This window comes from Danio aesculapii, chromosome 6, assembly GCF_903798145.1.
Source record: "Danio aesculapii chromosome 6, fDanAes4.1, whole genome shotgun sequence".
Lineage (NCBI taxonomy): Eukaryota > Metazoa > Chordata > Actinopteri > Cypriniformes > Danionidae > Danio > Danio aesculapii.
The window spans coordinates 61,523,497-61,538,544 of NC_079440.1; the positions used below are offsets into that span (position 1 = coordinate 61,523,497).

Sequence of the window (15,048 nt, forward strand, 5' to 3'; positions counted from 1 at the left end):
CCGGCATCCTGCTGATTTGATTCAGAAGGGCACTTGTTTGTCAGACGGCTCACCGGTCAGGTATACATCCGCGCTAAAATATCAAGGTGAAAATCATCACTTGCGTAGAATAGAATATATATTTATTATACACACACACACACTCACACACATATATATATATATATATATATATATATATATATATATATATATATATATATATATATATATATATATATATATATATATATATATATATATATATATATAAAAGTGTCACAATTATTAGCCCCTCTTTGAATATTTTTTCTTATTTTTATTATTTCCCAAATTATGTTTAATAGAGCAAGGAAATTTTCACAGTATGTCTGATAATATTTTTTCTTCTGGAGAAAGTCTTATTTGTTTTATTTCGGCTAGAATAAAAGCAGTTTTAAATTTTTTAAACACCATTTTAAGACTTAATTATTAGCCCCTTTAAGCTATTTTTTTAAAGCTATTTTTTTCTAGAGTCTACAGAACAAACCGTCGTTATACAGTAACTTGCCTAGTTACACTAACCTGCCTAGTTACCCTAATTAACCTAGTTAAACCTTAAATGTCACTTTAAGCTGTATAGAAGTGTCTTGAAGAATATCTAGTCTAATATTAAGTGCTGTCATCATAGCAAAAATAAAATAAATCAGTTATTTGGGGAAAAATAATTCATTAATTCATTAATTATTTCAGGGAGGCTAATAAATCTGGCTTCAACTGTATATGTATATGTCCCCAAGAGCCAGTTTCTGTGCCTGACGATCAGGTTGGCGTGGTCCTAACCTTCGACCACCACCCGTTCCACAATGCACCGGCTGCTTACAGCTCCCCCCTGCAGGTGGTGGGCGCAGCCGGGTTCCGTGGGAAAAAACCTGGCCACCAGGTGGTCACATAGGAGCCCTAACCGCAGGCCTGGCTCCAGGGTGGGGCCCCGGCTGCTCTATAATGTGCGACATTGCGGTCCTTGATGTTATGAAACTTATAAGGATTTTTTTGAACCGCGCTTAGTCTGACCTGTCACCTATGACCTTTTTGCCTGGGAAGACACTACCAGTAGGGTCGCTGCTCCTCCACATCAAGAGAAGTCAGCTGAGGTGGTTCAGGCATCTGTTTCGGATGCCTCCTGGATGCCTACGTAGGGAGGTGTTCCAGGCGTGTCACCCCGGGAGGAGGCCTTGGGAAAGACCCAGGACACGCTGGAGGGACTACGTCTCTCGGCTGGCCTGGGAATGCCTTGGGATCCCCCCAACTGAGCTAGACTGCCGCCCCCGCGACCCGGCCCGGTTGAAAATTAAAAAAAATAAAAATAAATATATATATCATCACATGATTAGCAGTGCAATATGGATGTATTTCGGCATATACAGCCATATCGCACTGCTACAGGTGTGATATTGCGTTTATACAACAGTTCGATGGCATAATCGTGTATATAAAATAGGAAATCTAACCTTCCGCCATTTATTCACATATATTCATTTGTATGCTTACATTTAAATATTTGTATATTTCTATTTAATAACCTTAACCCTAAATGGTAAGTAAATGAACATTTGTGTGTGAACTATCCCTTTAACTAAATATCCAGCTAATCCTGCCTGATGGTTCATGTTCCAGATCTCACACATGTAAGAGTGCTGTTGAGCAAAACCTCCACTAATCACAATAGTCATCTATAAGTATTTTTGTGTTCATAAGATGATCAGATGTAGTAAATCCAGGCCAGTGAGTGTGTCTATTCAGTATCAGCTGTATAAAAACCCCTATGGCAATAAACAATACAAGCAGTAATACTCACAACGCTGCGCTGTGTTCTGCTCTCCCTCCAGCTTCTGTTGTGCATGTCATATGATAATAATAACGACATTAATATCCCTCTGTCTGCCTGTCTTCTCCTCCTCCTCCTCACTCTCTTCTGTTTTTCTCTTTCCCTTTTGCTCTAACTGTCTTTGGGGACCCAAGGAGCTGGTAAGAGTTTCTGATTCCCCTTTAACACACAGTAACTCCTCTAAAACTCAGTGATTTGTGCATGTGCATCTGTGACCTCCACACACACACACACACACACACACATGCACGTCTGGACAAATGCTTCTCCTCTCTTGATTTAAAGAACACTACACTTGTTATTTTTCGGAAATATGTTCATTTGACAGCTCTCCTACCAGGCGAACAGCGTTTTACAAAATAACCAATGCGGGATATGCATAGGGACTTTTAATTTTTAATAAGCAGCTCAAGTGCTTCCGGTGAACTGTCATGCCATTATAAAACCGCAGTAGACCTGAACAATATACCATTTAAGCATCGATATCACAGTGTGTATATCCGTAATAGTCACATCACAGGATTTGATTGCTTATTAAAGATTAAAGCATAAAGAAATTATTAAATATTTTTGTATAAAATTATTTATACAGTAATAATCATGTTTTTTTTGTTTGATTGTTCAATTTTTATATTATTATTATATATATTATATATTATATATTATTATATTTCAATATATAAAATTCAATATTTCACTCCCAAGAAAACCATAAACACTATTTATTTACCTTTTATATTTGCTCTTTATTATTTTATTTTTGTTTTTATAAATGCTTGTAATTTGATTCTGTGCACTGCATAGAAAAAGGCTTGATCACCTCGGTTGATCTAAATTAATGAAATCTTTCCAAATAGAGCTATTCAGATCATCTGGTGAAATTATATTCAAATCGCACAAAACACAATATTGCAATGTCAGATATTTCCAATATCGTGCAGCCCTTAATCACAGCGTTTAAGATCTGATTTCTTTAAAACTCAGTGATCTTCACTGCCTGATTGAGATACAATATAAAGGATATATGTCAGATAGAACAAGAAGCACTGCATTAAATGACACTGTTCAGCACTATATCTTTAGAATAAGTACATTTATTTTACCGCAGTATTTCCAATGGAGTTTCAGCGCTCACATGCTTGCATTTAAAAGGCTTTTCATCTCCTTTTATGCTTGAAATTAATGCTTAAGTCTATTTAACTGATTATGGTTTAATCAAATCACATTATTGATGTTGTAATATGAACCTTATAGAATTGAAATAGTCACTTTAATCTTTCACCACAAGTTTATTGCTGCCTGAAAAACACATGCTGTGCATATAGCGCATTAAGGATCTAAAAAAAAAAACTTCTTTACCCAATTTGTGTTTAGTTTGTCAAACATAATGTTTCTCGTCAGTGTCAAGTTAATTAAACTAGGCTTTCAGTCCAGAATCTCTTATAGAAATACTACACTTTTTTTTTGTCAATAGGGTCATTTTACACTTCCCTAGAGTTAAATAGTTGAGTTTTACCATATTTTAACTAATTTAGCCAATCTTAGTCTAGCACTTTTAGCTTTGCTTAGCATAGATCATTGAATTGGATTACCATTAGCATCTCTCTTAAAAATGACCAGAGTTTCGATCATTTCTCTTTTTAAAGCTAAACTCTTCTGTAGTTACTGTGTACAAATATCCATGGAAAATTACAAGTTGTTATTTTCTTGACTATATAGCACCTGGTCGAGCACTTTTAGCTTAGCTTAGCATAGATCATTAAATCGGATTAGACCTTTAGCATCTCGCTCAAAAATGACCAAAGAACTTTGATCATTTCTCTATTTAAAGCTTGACTCTTCTACATCCTATACTAAGACAAGCGGAAAATTACAAGTTGTTATTTTCTTGACTATATAGCACCTGGTCGAGCACTTTTAGCTTAGCTTAGCATAGATCATTAAATCGGATTAGACCTTTAGCATCTCGCTTAAAAAATGACCAAAGAACTTTGATCATTTCTCTATTTAAAGCTTGACTCTTCTACATCCTATACTAAGACAAGCGGAAAATTACAAGTTGTTATTTTCTAGACTATATAGCACCTGGTCTAGCACTTTTATCTTAGCTTAGCATAAATCATTGAATCAAATTAGACCGTTAGCATTTTGCTCAAAAATGACCAGAGTTTTGATAATTTTTTCTACTCAAGCTTAACTCTTCTGTAATTACATCCTGTTCTAAGACTGATGGAAAATTAAATATTGTTATTTTCTAGACTAATAAAGCTCCTGGTCTAGCACTTTTAGCTTAGCTTAGCATAGTTCATTGAATCGAATTAGACCATTAGCATCTCACTCAAAAATGACAAAAGAGTTTTGATCATTTCTCTATTTAAAGCTTGACTCCTCCTTCTGTAGTCACATCCTGTACTAAGACAGACGGAAAATTAAAAGTTATTTTCTAGACTGATAAAGCTCCTGCTCTAGCACTTTTAACTTAGCATAGTTTATTGAATGGAATTAGACCGTTAGCGTCTCGTTCAAATTACCAAATAGTTTTGATCATTTCTTTATTTAAAGCTTGACTCTTCTATGTCGGGTACTAAGATCGATGGAGAAATAAAAGTTATTATTTTCTAGACTATATAGCACCTGGTCGAGCACGCTTAGCTTAGCATAAATCATTGAATCAGATTACACCGTTAGCTTCTTGCTTAAAAATGAACAAAGAACTTAGATCATTTCTCTATTTAAAGCTCGACTCTTTTACATCCTATACTAAGACTGACGGAAAATTAAAAGTTATTTTCTAGACTGATAAAGCTCCTGGTCTAGAATTTTAAGCTTAGCTTAGCATAGATCATTGAATTGGATTAGACCATTAGCATCTCGCTCAAAAATGACCAAAGAGTTTTGATAATTTCTCTATTTAAAGCTTAACGTTTCTGTAGGTACTAATGTGTATTTATCTGTAGAAAATGCAAAGTTGTTATATTCTAGACTGATAAAGCCCCTGGTCTAGCACTTTTAGCTTAGCTTAGCATAGATCATTGAAACGGATTAGACCGTTAGCATCACGCTCAAAAATTACTAAAGTGTTTTTTTTAATAATTATTTTTTCAGGGTTTTCACCTTTATTAGACAGGACAGTAGAGAGTGTTGACAGGAAAGCATGGGGAGCAGAGAGAGGGGAAGGATTGGCATAGGACCGCGAGGCGGAATCGAACTCAGGCCGCTGTGAGCACTGGAGTGCATGTGTCGACACACTAACCACTACCCACTGGTGCCGACATTATAAGTGTTTCATAAATTTTTCTATTTAAAGCTTCACTCTTCCGTAGTTAAAATAATTAAAAGTTATTTTCTAGACTGATAAATCTCCTTGTCTAGCACTTTTAGCTTAGCTTAGCATAGTTCATTGAATCGTATTTGACCGTTAGCATCTCACTCAAAAATTACTTGACTCCTCCTTCTGTAGTTACATCCTGTACTAAGACTGACTCAAAATTAAAAGTTGCTATTTTCTAGAGCAGGGATGTCAAACTCAATTCCTGGAGGGCCGCAGCCCTGCACAGTTTAGTTCCAGCCCTGCTTCAACACACTTACCTGTAGGTTTCAAACAAGACTGAAAGACTTAATTAGTTTGATCAGCTGTGTTTAATTAGGGTTGGAACTAAACTGTGCAGGGCTGCGGCCCTCCAGAAATTGAGTTTGACATCCCTGCTCTAGACCGATAAACTATACTCTCATTCTGGTCGAACTGCACAATATATAATTTCAGCATCGACATCGGGCAATATGACAAGTCTTATATCATGATATTTATACATGTCATTTTGATATCCTGATAATGATATATATCAAGATATAATACCATATCTGTAAATTCAATCAATTAATTACATTTTAAAATATATTAAAATATATTTATTGCTTAATATGCATACCTTTATTTTTATTTTCCTTTTAACATTTTGTTAATATCTTGTTGTATGTATTATTCTGTGCAGTTCTGTATTATCTGTATTATTTGCAAATAATAAAATCAACAAACTTCAAATTATAAAAAGAATATAAAAAATAAAACAGATGTTATAAATAGCAGGACTAAATATGCCTATAACAGAAATTATTACTACACGTTGTGACATTTTAGATGCTGTCTTTCAGAAATCAGTTTAAAAACCATTATTTATTTATTTATTTATTTTTTGCTTAGAAAGGAGTCAAATTAAGTAGGACACATTCATATGTGCAGAAAATAAAGCTGCGTTACAGTTTTGTCGCTCAGAGCCTGCATTCTGACCTATATTTTCTATATTATACTAACGCTGGATCTTATATTAGAAGAGAACTCGCAGTATACTTATTAAATCTTCCAGTTATGAACAAATAATCTCCATATTTCATCACTACAGCAGACTAGTCTCCTTAAACACTTGACAGCAACATTAAAATATAAGAAAAATGCAGAAGAAAAATAAGCGTGTTGATTTGTGTGTTCTGTAATACCAAAGCAAGGAAGATAATGAGTCAGGCTTTTGAATGGTGTAGTGCAGGGGTCACCAAACTTGTTTCTGGAGGGCCGGTGTCCTGCAGATTTTACCTCCAACCCTAATCAAACACACCTGAATGAGCTAATCAAGGTCTTACTAGGTATACTTGAAACACCCAGCCAGGTGTGTTGAGGCAAGTTGGAGCTAAACCCTGCAGGGACACCGGCCCTCCAGGACCGAGATTGGTGACCCCTGGTGTGATGTATGTTAAAGTGTTTTTTTTAATCTTTTAAATGTTGATCTTTATATTAATCTAAAATCCCTGAAAATTAAATTATTAATAAACTTGAACTTGAATATTAATATTAACTATTAATAAATATTGACAATAATAATTATACATTTTATTCATTTAGCTGATGCTTTTATCCAAAGTGACAATTGCGGATAAAAGAAGCACTTCAAGTAAACAGTAATATTAATAATAACATTAATAATAATATTAAATGATAATAAGCATTTATTGAACAGAAAATCAGCATATTTAAATGCTTTCTGAAGGATTGTGTGACTGGAGTAATGATGCTCAAAATTTAGCTTTGATATCATTAAAATAACCTAATATTTCAGATCTATTCTAATAGAAAGAGTTCTTTTAAATGGCATCTAATTAAACTATTGTCACACTTGATGACATTTTAGAGGCAGACTGAAATAAATATGGAAATATATATATATATATATATATATATTTTTAGCTGACAAAGAAGTTAAATTAAACAAAAAGCATTCAAATGTTCAGAAAAAAGCTGTATTACACTTAAAAATTATTTTCAATCCCCCATTTTGTCTCTGACCTATATTTTTTCAATACTAAACTGGAACTTGTATTAGAAGAGGACCCGCAGTATGCTTATTTAATCCACCGAGCATGCACAGTTATGAACAAATAATCTCAATGTTTCATCACTACTGCAGACTAGTCTCTTTAAACACTTGACAGCAACATTACTGTTCATTACGTTCATTCTGCCATGGTGGGGCGCCACGCCAAAATTCATCCTGCCACGGCTACATTACAGGGAGGCTAATAATTCTGACGTCAACTGTATGTACTAACAATCAATGACTTTATTTCCAATAAATAACATCAACAAAGACGAATAAATACTGTAATTAAAGGGCTACCTTACTGTTAAGGGGTTTAAACACTGTTGTGAATATCTCCAGCCTCTAATGGTTAACATGATTTAATTGTACTTGTTCTAATCACACTGGATATAAACAGTCTGCAGAAACACTTTGATTGACATTCTCCCCTTGTACGTGTCATCAGAGGGGGAAAGCCCCGCCCACTAGTGCCCATCTCTCCCTTATTAGCATAAACAGCAGCCCTGAGTGAGAAGCAGCCGTCTGTCCGTTAGCCATTAGAGTGTTTGAGCTGCTGAAGATAACGTCAGCATGGACTAAGAGGAAGGTGGCAGGCAAGATCATTGGTTTTAACCAAACTGGTCCAACAGTAATTTACCACACTAGTGTTTTAAAGAGAGCGCAGGGTATCCTATGCACCCCGGATCACCATGTAAAATGCAGAAGAAAAAATGAGCATGTTGATTTGTGTGATTTGTAGTGGTCCGGCATCATCTCTGGGTCTCCGTCATGTAAAGTGAATAAATATGCACGCACAGACGTCCAGTAAGTGGCAAACTGTGCTGTAAACGATGGTGGAAAAGCCCTTCAGACTGACAGTCCCAGCCAATTAAAACAGGGTAGTGTCCAAATGCTGTGCGAGTTCACTGTTCGTCTGCGTTCATCAAACTCTCAGGCTGTGAATCTGAAGTGTGTGTTCGGTTTTCTCCATAATGGCCACAAGTTGACCATGCAGTGCAGCCGACTGAAGTTTCAGCTTCACGGTGTAGTTTTATTATTCCATAATAAACTGTTCGTAACTTTGTTTTGCATCAAAGAAGGGAACGAGCCATAGGCCTGTCACGATATCTAAGTTTTGTTGTACGATATATTACACCGAAATGTATTGCGATTTTAAAGATGTCATTTTATTTAAGAGGCCCAGATTACCCAAAATATTTTATTTACTCACGATCTCCTGCAAGTATACTCTTTAAAAGATCACACAATAAATGCGTAAGAATATTTCATATAAATATAGTCATTTTACAAGTTTAATAATTAGAGATGTTAGCTAAAGTGTTGCTGACATTGGTTTTTATGTGTGGGTGATAAATAGTGCATCACCAAAAAGGTCCAAGCATTGTGCAATAAGTCGATATATTGATTATTAGAAGAGGCCTAATGAGCCATAGAAACCAAGGGTTGCAGCTGCTGTTCGGTTGCACCACATGTTGTTAAGGCAAACCGTAGTTAGTAGATTGTAAACTCTCCATAAAATTAAATGACGTAATATCCAATAAAAAGCATTTAAATTGTTAAACTGTTTTAAAATTCTGCAACTGATTCATCTATATATGAAGAGTTCAGATGTAAAACCCTCTAAATCCATCTGACCTCTTTCAGGCTCCTCTGATTAGGTTTAGAAGTTTCATTTTATATGTAATGATAAGGTTATTAGCTAGTAAATAAAGCTACTTTTTTTTTCAAAAATGACACTTTAGACAATTCTTTTGGTTTTTATCAAGGTAGATTTTCCTTTTCCTCAAATCCAGATAAATCCACTTGTGCTTTTTTTGCAAAAACCTCTAAATCTACATACAAAACAGTGTAATAAGTTAAAAAATCCCTACAGATGCAATTAGAAATTATTTTACCAAGCATAAAACGCATTACACAAACCAACTAAAATACATAAATCTGTCAAGTAAGTTGCAGTTCATTCCACTGTGATAAACCAGGCAAAAAGCAGAAGGAAAATGAATGAATGAATGAATGTATGAATGAAATCTGTCAAGTGCATTAATCAATAACATAAAAACTGACTTCAACAGTCTGTTGTCATTTCTGATATTTGGGATTTGGATTTAATGTAAGTAGAGCAATGTAAACATTGTAAACTAAGCTTGGTCGATTCAAATAATGTAGTGTAAAACATTATGAAACATCAATATCTGTGCATTGTCCATTAATATAAAAAGCCTATAAGAAGTAGGCTATAGGTATTATAAAGTAATATAAATAATGTAAAGTTTTATACATTATATTTATCTGTTAAAAATAGCTTAAATTAGCAAATAAAACACAAGGTAGGCCTACTGGGCAAAAAGGGGATGTCTCTCAGACACTTTTAGAAGCTGTCGTTCATTCATTCTCACCATACTTAAGGTCTTGGTCCCGTGTTTATCCTCATAGCATCCACGTTGGATAAAAGAGCGGTGTCTTAACTCTGTCTCTCGTGAAATGCAGTTGCTGTTTAATGTCTAGTAAATCGGACTCATTCAAAGTAGCGTCGCTGTGCAAACAAACGTTATGAATGCATGCTTCACTTCCGACTGTACAGTGTGTTTTCTTTTTCTTATAATGCACAGAGTTTTGAGGTAAGGGACGTTTTCATTTGCCATTCACTGACAGTCGGACAGGCTCATGCAGCTCATTAAACTCCGTCTTTAAAAATCTGAATAAAACAGTCTCCTTATAAAAGCCGGCGTATCGGTGCGCTGCTACATTGAACACATGTAATTCGATTCGCGCCTCCTCATTCAAAATAAATATGTGTTTTCGTACATCATTTATTAAAATATTTTCAAAACGGGATGGGGCTCACGAGTCGCTTTGTAATTTTGGGGGTCACTGGTTGAAAAGTTTGGGAACCCCTGTTTTAGATAATGCTTGCTTATTAACTCCATGGAATCTCTTTTTGAAATCTTGAAATCAGACACACTGACACATGATGCCTATTTGTTTCGGTAACACTTTAGTTTAGGTCACAATTCACAATATTACCAAACCATTAACTAACACTACTAGCTTACTAAACATCTAATCAGCTGTTTATTTATAGTTAGTAAGGTAGCAGTTGTGTTTAGGTTTTGGGTAGGATTATTGATGCAGAATAAGTTCATACTTTATAAGAGCTAATAAGCAGTTCATGTCATTATAATAGGCAGGTAATAAGTCAGTAGTTAATATTGTGAATTATGACGTAAACTACACTGTACAAAATATCCGTTAATTAACCGGTTCCGTATTTAGTGGTTCACCTGTTGTTTTCTGTTTATTTTTGTTTTGTCTCTGCTCTGTCAAATTTTGATGTTGAACACTGCAGTTTAACAACTTTTATTAGCATTATTGTAGTTTGAGGCGATATTTTAACAAGATAGTCTAAATATATAAACAACATGGTCTCTAGAAATATCTAGATGTTTGTGATGCCTAGAAATATCTATATGTATACAGGATAGTTTATGATGCCTAGAAATATCTAGATGGACAAGATGTTTGATGATGTCTAAAAATATCTAGATAGACAATGTTATATGATCTCTGGAAATATCTAGATAGACCATCTAGTTTATGATCTAGAAATATCTAGATGGACAATGTTGTATGATCTCTGGAAATATCTAGATAGACCATCTAGTTTATGATCTAGAAATATCTAGATAGACAATGTTATATGATCTCTGGAAATATCTAGGTAGACCATCTAGTTTATGATTTAGAAATTTCTAGATCTATACAAGATGGTTTAGGATGTCTAGAAATATTTAGATATACAGCATCATTTATGAAGTCTGTAAATAACTAGTGTATACAATATAGTTTATCCTCTAGAAATATCTAGATAGACAAGATGGTTTATAATGTCTAGAAATATCTCTATATGGGGTTCTCAGACTCGGTCCTGGAGGGCTGGTGTCCTGTGGATTTAGATACATACTTGCAGGTGTGTTGAGGCAAGTTGGTTCTAGAACGCCTAGTGAGAGCTTGATCAACTAGCCCAGGTGTGTCTGATTGGGGTTGGAACTAAACTTTGCAGGACGCCGGCCCTCCAGGACCAAGTTTGAGAACTCCTAATCTAGATAGACAAGGTAATTTATGATCTCTAGAAATATCTAGATAGGCCATGTAGTTTATGATCTCTAGAAATATCTAGATGTATACAAGATGGTTTATGATGTCTGGAAATATCTAGAAATACAAGATAATTTTTAATCTCTAGAAGTATCTAGTGCAGGCATGGGCAAACTCGATCCTCGAGGGCCGGTGTCCCTGCAGAGTTTTGCTCCAACACTAATCAAACACACCTGAACACCCTAATTAGTGTCTTCAAGATCACTAGAAAGCTACAAGCAGGTGTGTTTGATTAGGGTTGGTGCAAAACTATGCAGGGACACCGGCCCTCCAGGATCGAGTTTGCCCATCCCTGATCTAGTGTATACAATATGGTTTATGATCTCTAAAAATATCTAGATATACAAGATAATTTACAGTCTAGATATACAAGGTAATGTTTGATCCTTGGTAATGTCTAGATGTATACAAGATAATTTATGATCTCTAGAAATATCTAGATAGACAATATGGTTTATGAGCTCTAGAAATATCTAGATAGACAATATGGTTTATGAGCTCTAGAAATATGTAGATGAATACAAAATGGTTTATGAGCTCTAGAAATATGTAGATACAAAAGGTAATGATGTCTTGATGAAGGTATGATCTCTAGAAATGTCTAGATACAAACAGGATACTTTATGATCTCTAGAAATATCTATATAGACCATATTGTTTATGATGTCTAGAAATATATAGATATGGGGTTCTCAGACTTGGTCTTGGAGGGCCGGTGTCCTGCAGATTTAGATCCAACTTGCTTGAACACACCTGCAAGGATGCTTCTAGAAAGCCTAGTAAGAGCTTGATCAACTAGCCCAGGTGTGTCTGATTGCGGTTGGAACTAAACTTTGCAGGACACCGGCCCTCCTGGACCAAGTTTGAGAGCTCCTAATCTAGATAGACCATGTAGTTTATGATCTCTAGAAATATCTAGATAGACCATATATTTTATGATCTCTGGAAACATCTAATGTTTACAATATGGTTTATGATCTCTAAAAATATTTAAATATACAAGATAAATTACAGTCTAGATATACAAGGTAATGTTTGATCCTTAGAAATGTCTAGATGTACACAAGATAATTTATGATCTCTAGAAATATCTAGATATACAAAATGGTCTATGAGCTCTAGAAATATGTAGATACACAAAGTAATGATCTCTTGATGAAGGTATGACCTCTAGAAATGTCTAGATACAAACAGGATAGCTTATAATCTCTAGAAATATCTAGTGTATACAATATGGTTTATGATCTCTAAAATTATCTAGATATACAAGATAAATTACAGTCTAGATATACAAGGTAATGTTTGATTCTTAGAAATGTCTAGACATATACAAGATGATTTATGATCTCTAGAAATATGCAGATGCGTACAAAATGATTTATGAGCTCTAGAAATGTAGATACACAAGGTAATGATCTCTTGATGAAGGTATGATCTCTAGAAATGTCTAGATACAAACAGGATAGTTTATGATCTCTGGAAAAATCTATATAGAAAATATGGCTTATGAACTCTAGAAATATCTAGATAGACCATATTGTTTATGATGTCTAGAAATATCTGGATAGAAAAGATAATGTATGATCATCTCTGCTGTAAACCTTTATTACATATTTTTCGTTTTCATATTATTTTTAATCATTTTCATAAACATGAATCACCAAATACGGAAAACTGTTTATTTACTCATATATTTTACAGTGTAAAGTGTTCCCTTTGTTTCTGTTGAATTAAATCAGCTTGCATTTGTGTGATCACGACACGCACATATAAATCAGCATGGCAATCGGCCATAGCCCCATATGTGGGAGGGGCTTAACAATCAGCCAATCAGCAGCATCTCCAGAAGCGTCTCCTGTTAATCAGCGCCGCATATAATCTCTGCATGCGTGTGGTGTGTGTGTGTGCGTGTGTGTGTTTATGCTGTGATTTGGTTTATAACTCGTCCTGCAGGAGGAGCTGTGCAGTGACAGTGTGGAGCGCATCGTCGTCAATCCCAACGCAGCTTACGACAAGTTTAAAGACAAACACGTCAGCGCTAAAGGTTTGGGTGAGTGATATTTCTACTATCACTTCTGTTATACCACACTGTTTATGTTAGTTGTTACTTTTAGCAGGGCTGAAGGATTTAAGGAAAATATACATTTAAAAATAACAAACTGTATGAAATAAAACCTGAAATCTCAAACAGTTTTAAGACATTTTAGGACTAGATATATATATTTTATAATTATTTTTTAGGGGTTTTAACCTTTATTAACAGGACAGTGGAGATTTACAGACAGGATAGTGTAGGGAGCAGATATAGGGGAAGGATCGGCAAAGGACCTTAAACCAGGAATCGAACTCAGGTCACCGCGAGCATCTGGGTGCTATGTGTCGTCGCACTATCCGCTAGGCTATTGGCGCCAACTAGGACTAGATATTTTATCAAGTTATTGGTAACATTTTACAATAAGGTTCATTAGTTAATGCATTTACTAACATGAACTAATCATGAACAACACTTGTACAGCGTTTATTAATCATAATTGAACATTTACTAATGCATTATTAACATATAAGTACTTGTTAACATTAGTTAATGCACCGTGAGTTAACATGAACTAACAGTGAACAACTGTATTTTCATTAACTAACATGAACAAATACTGTAGTAAATGTACTGTTCATTGTTTGTTCATGTTAGTAAATGCATTAATTAACATTAACTAATGAACCTTATTGTAAAGTGTGACCTAGTTATTTTTAACTAAGATGTCTTATTGAGGATAATAACCCATGGTTTTTTGTTGAAAGGTGAGGACTCCACTCAGTGTTTATACTGCACAATTCCTCTTACAGTAAAACACAGATATGTCTTCCTTTTAATGATTCCAGAAGGCTTTTTTTATGAAACAAAATCTCTTAAGGACGTTTTTAACAAAGTGACACCATGAAAAGTATTTTTATCATGTATTAGCGCTAAAACTCTTATTTAATTTCTGTTCATTTGTTTGTTGTTTTTAATTATATATTTATTATTGAAATGTTCTTGCCCTGAAAAGAGCCTTGGTTGCTGACATGGCATTAAAGAAGAGAAGAGAAGATTTTCAGCACATTTCTGCACATAATAGTTTTAATAACTCATCTCTAATAACTGATTTATTTTCTCTTTGTCATGATGACAGTCAATAATATTAGACTAGATATTCTTCAAGACACTTCTATACAGCTTAAAGTCACATTTAAAGGCTTAATCAGGTTAACTAGGAAAGTTAAGGTAATTAGGCAAGTTATTGTATAACGATGGTTTGTTCTGGAGACTAGCAAAGAAAAAATATTGCTTAAAAGGGCTAATAATATTGACCTTAAAATGGTGTTTAAAAAATTTAAAAACTTATTTTATTCTAGCTGAAATAAAACAAATAAGACTTTCTCCAGAAGAACAAATATTATAGGAAATACTGTGAACATTTCCTGAATCTGTTCAACATCATTTGGGAAATATTTAAAAAAGAAAGAAAAATCAAAGGGGAGCTAATAATTTTCACTTCAATGGTTTATACATGCATACATATAGTTAAAGTTAGAATTTTTCACCCTCCTGTTAAATTGTATATTTTTTTAATGTTTTTCCCCCAATTTCCCAATTCCCAATTTCTGTTTAACGAAGATTTTTTTTAACACATTTCTGCA

General features: G+C 34.4%; 1 protein-coding gene across 1 annotated transcript in view; it reads left to right on the top strand.

The window, feature by feature from the left end:
- Nucleotides 1-15,048, top strand: part of dctn2 (dynactin 2 (p50)) — a 46,620-nt gene that overhangs the window by 9,858 nt on the left and 21,714 nt on the right. The window contains exon 3 of the mRNA XM_056460675.1: nt 13,324-13,420. Coding sequence (XP_056316650.1) covers nt 13,324-13,420 — 97 coding nt within the window. The remainder of the gene's footprint in view (nt 1-13,323; nt 13,421-15,048) is intronic.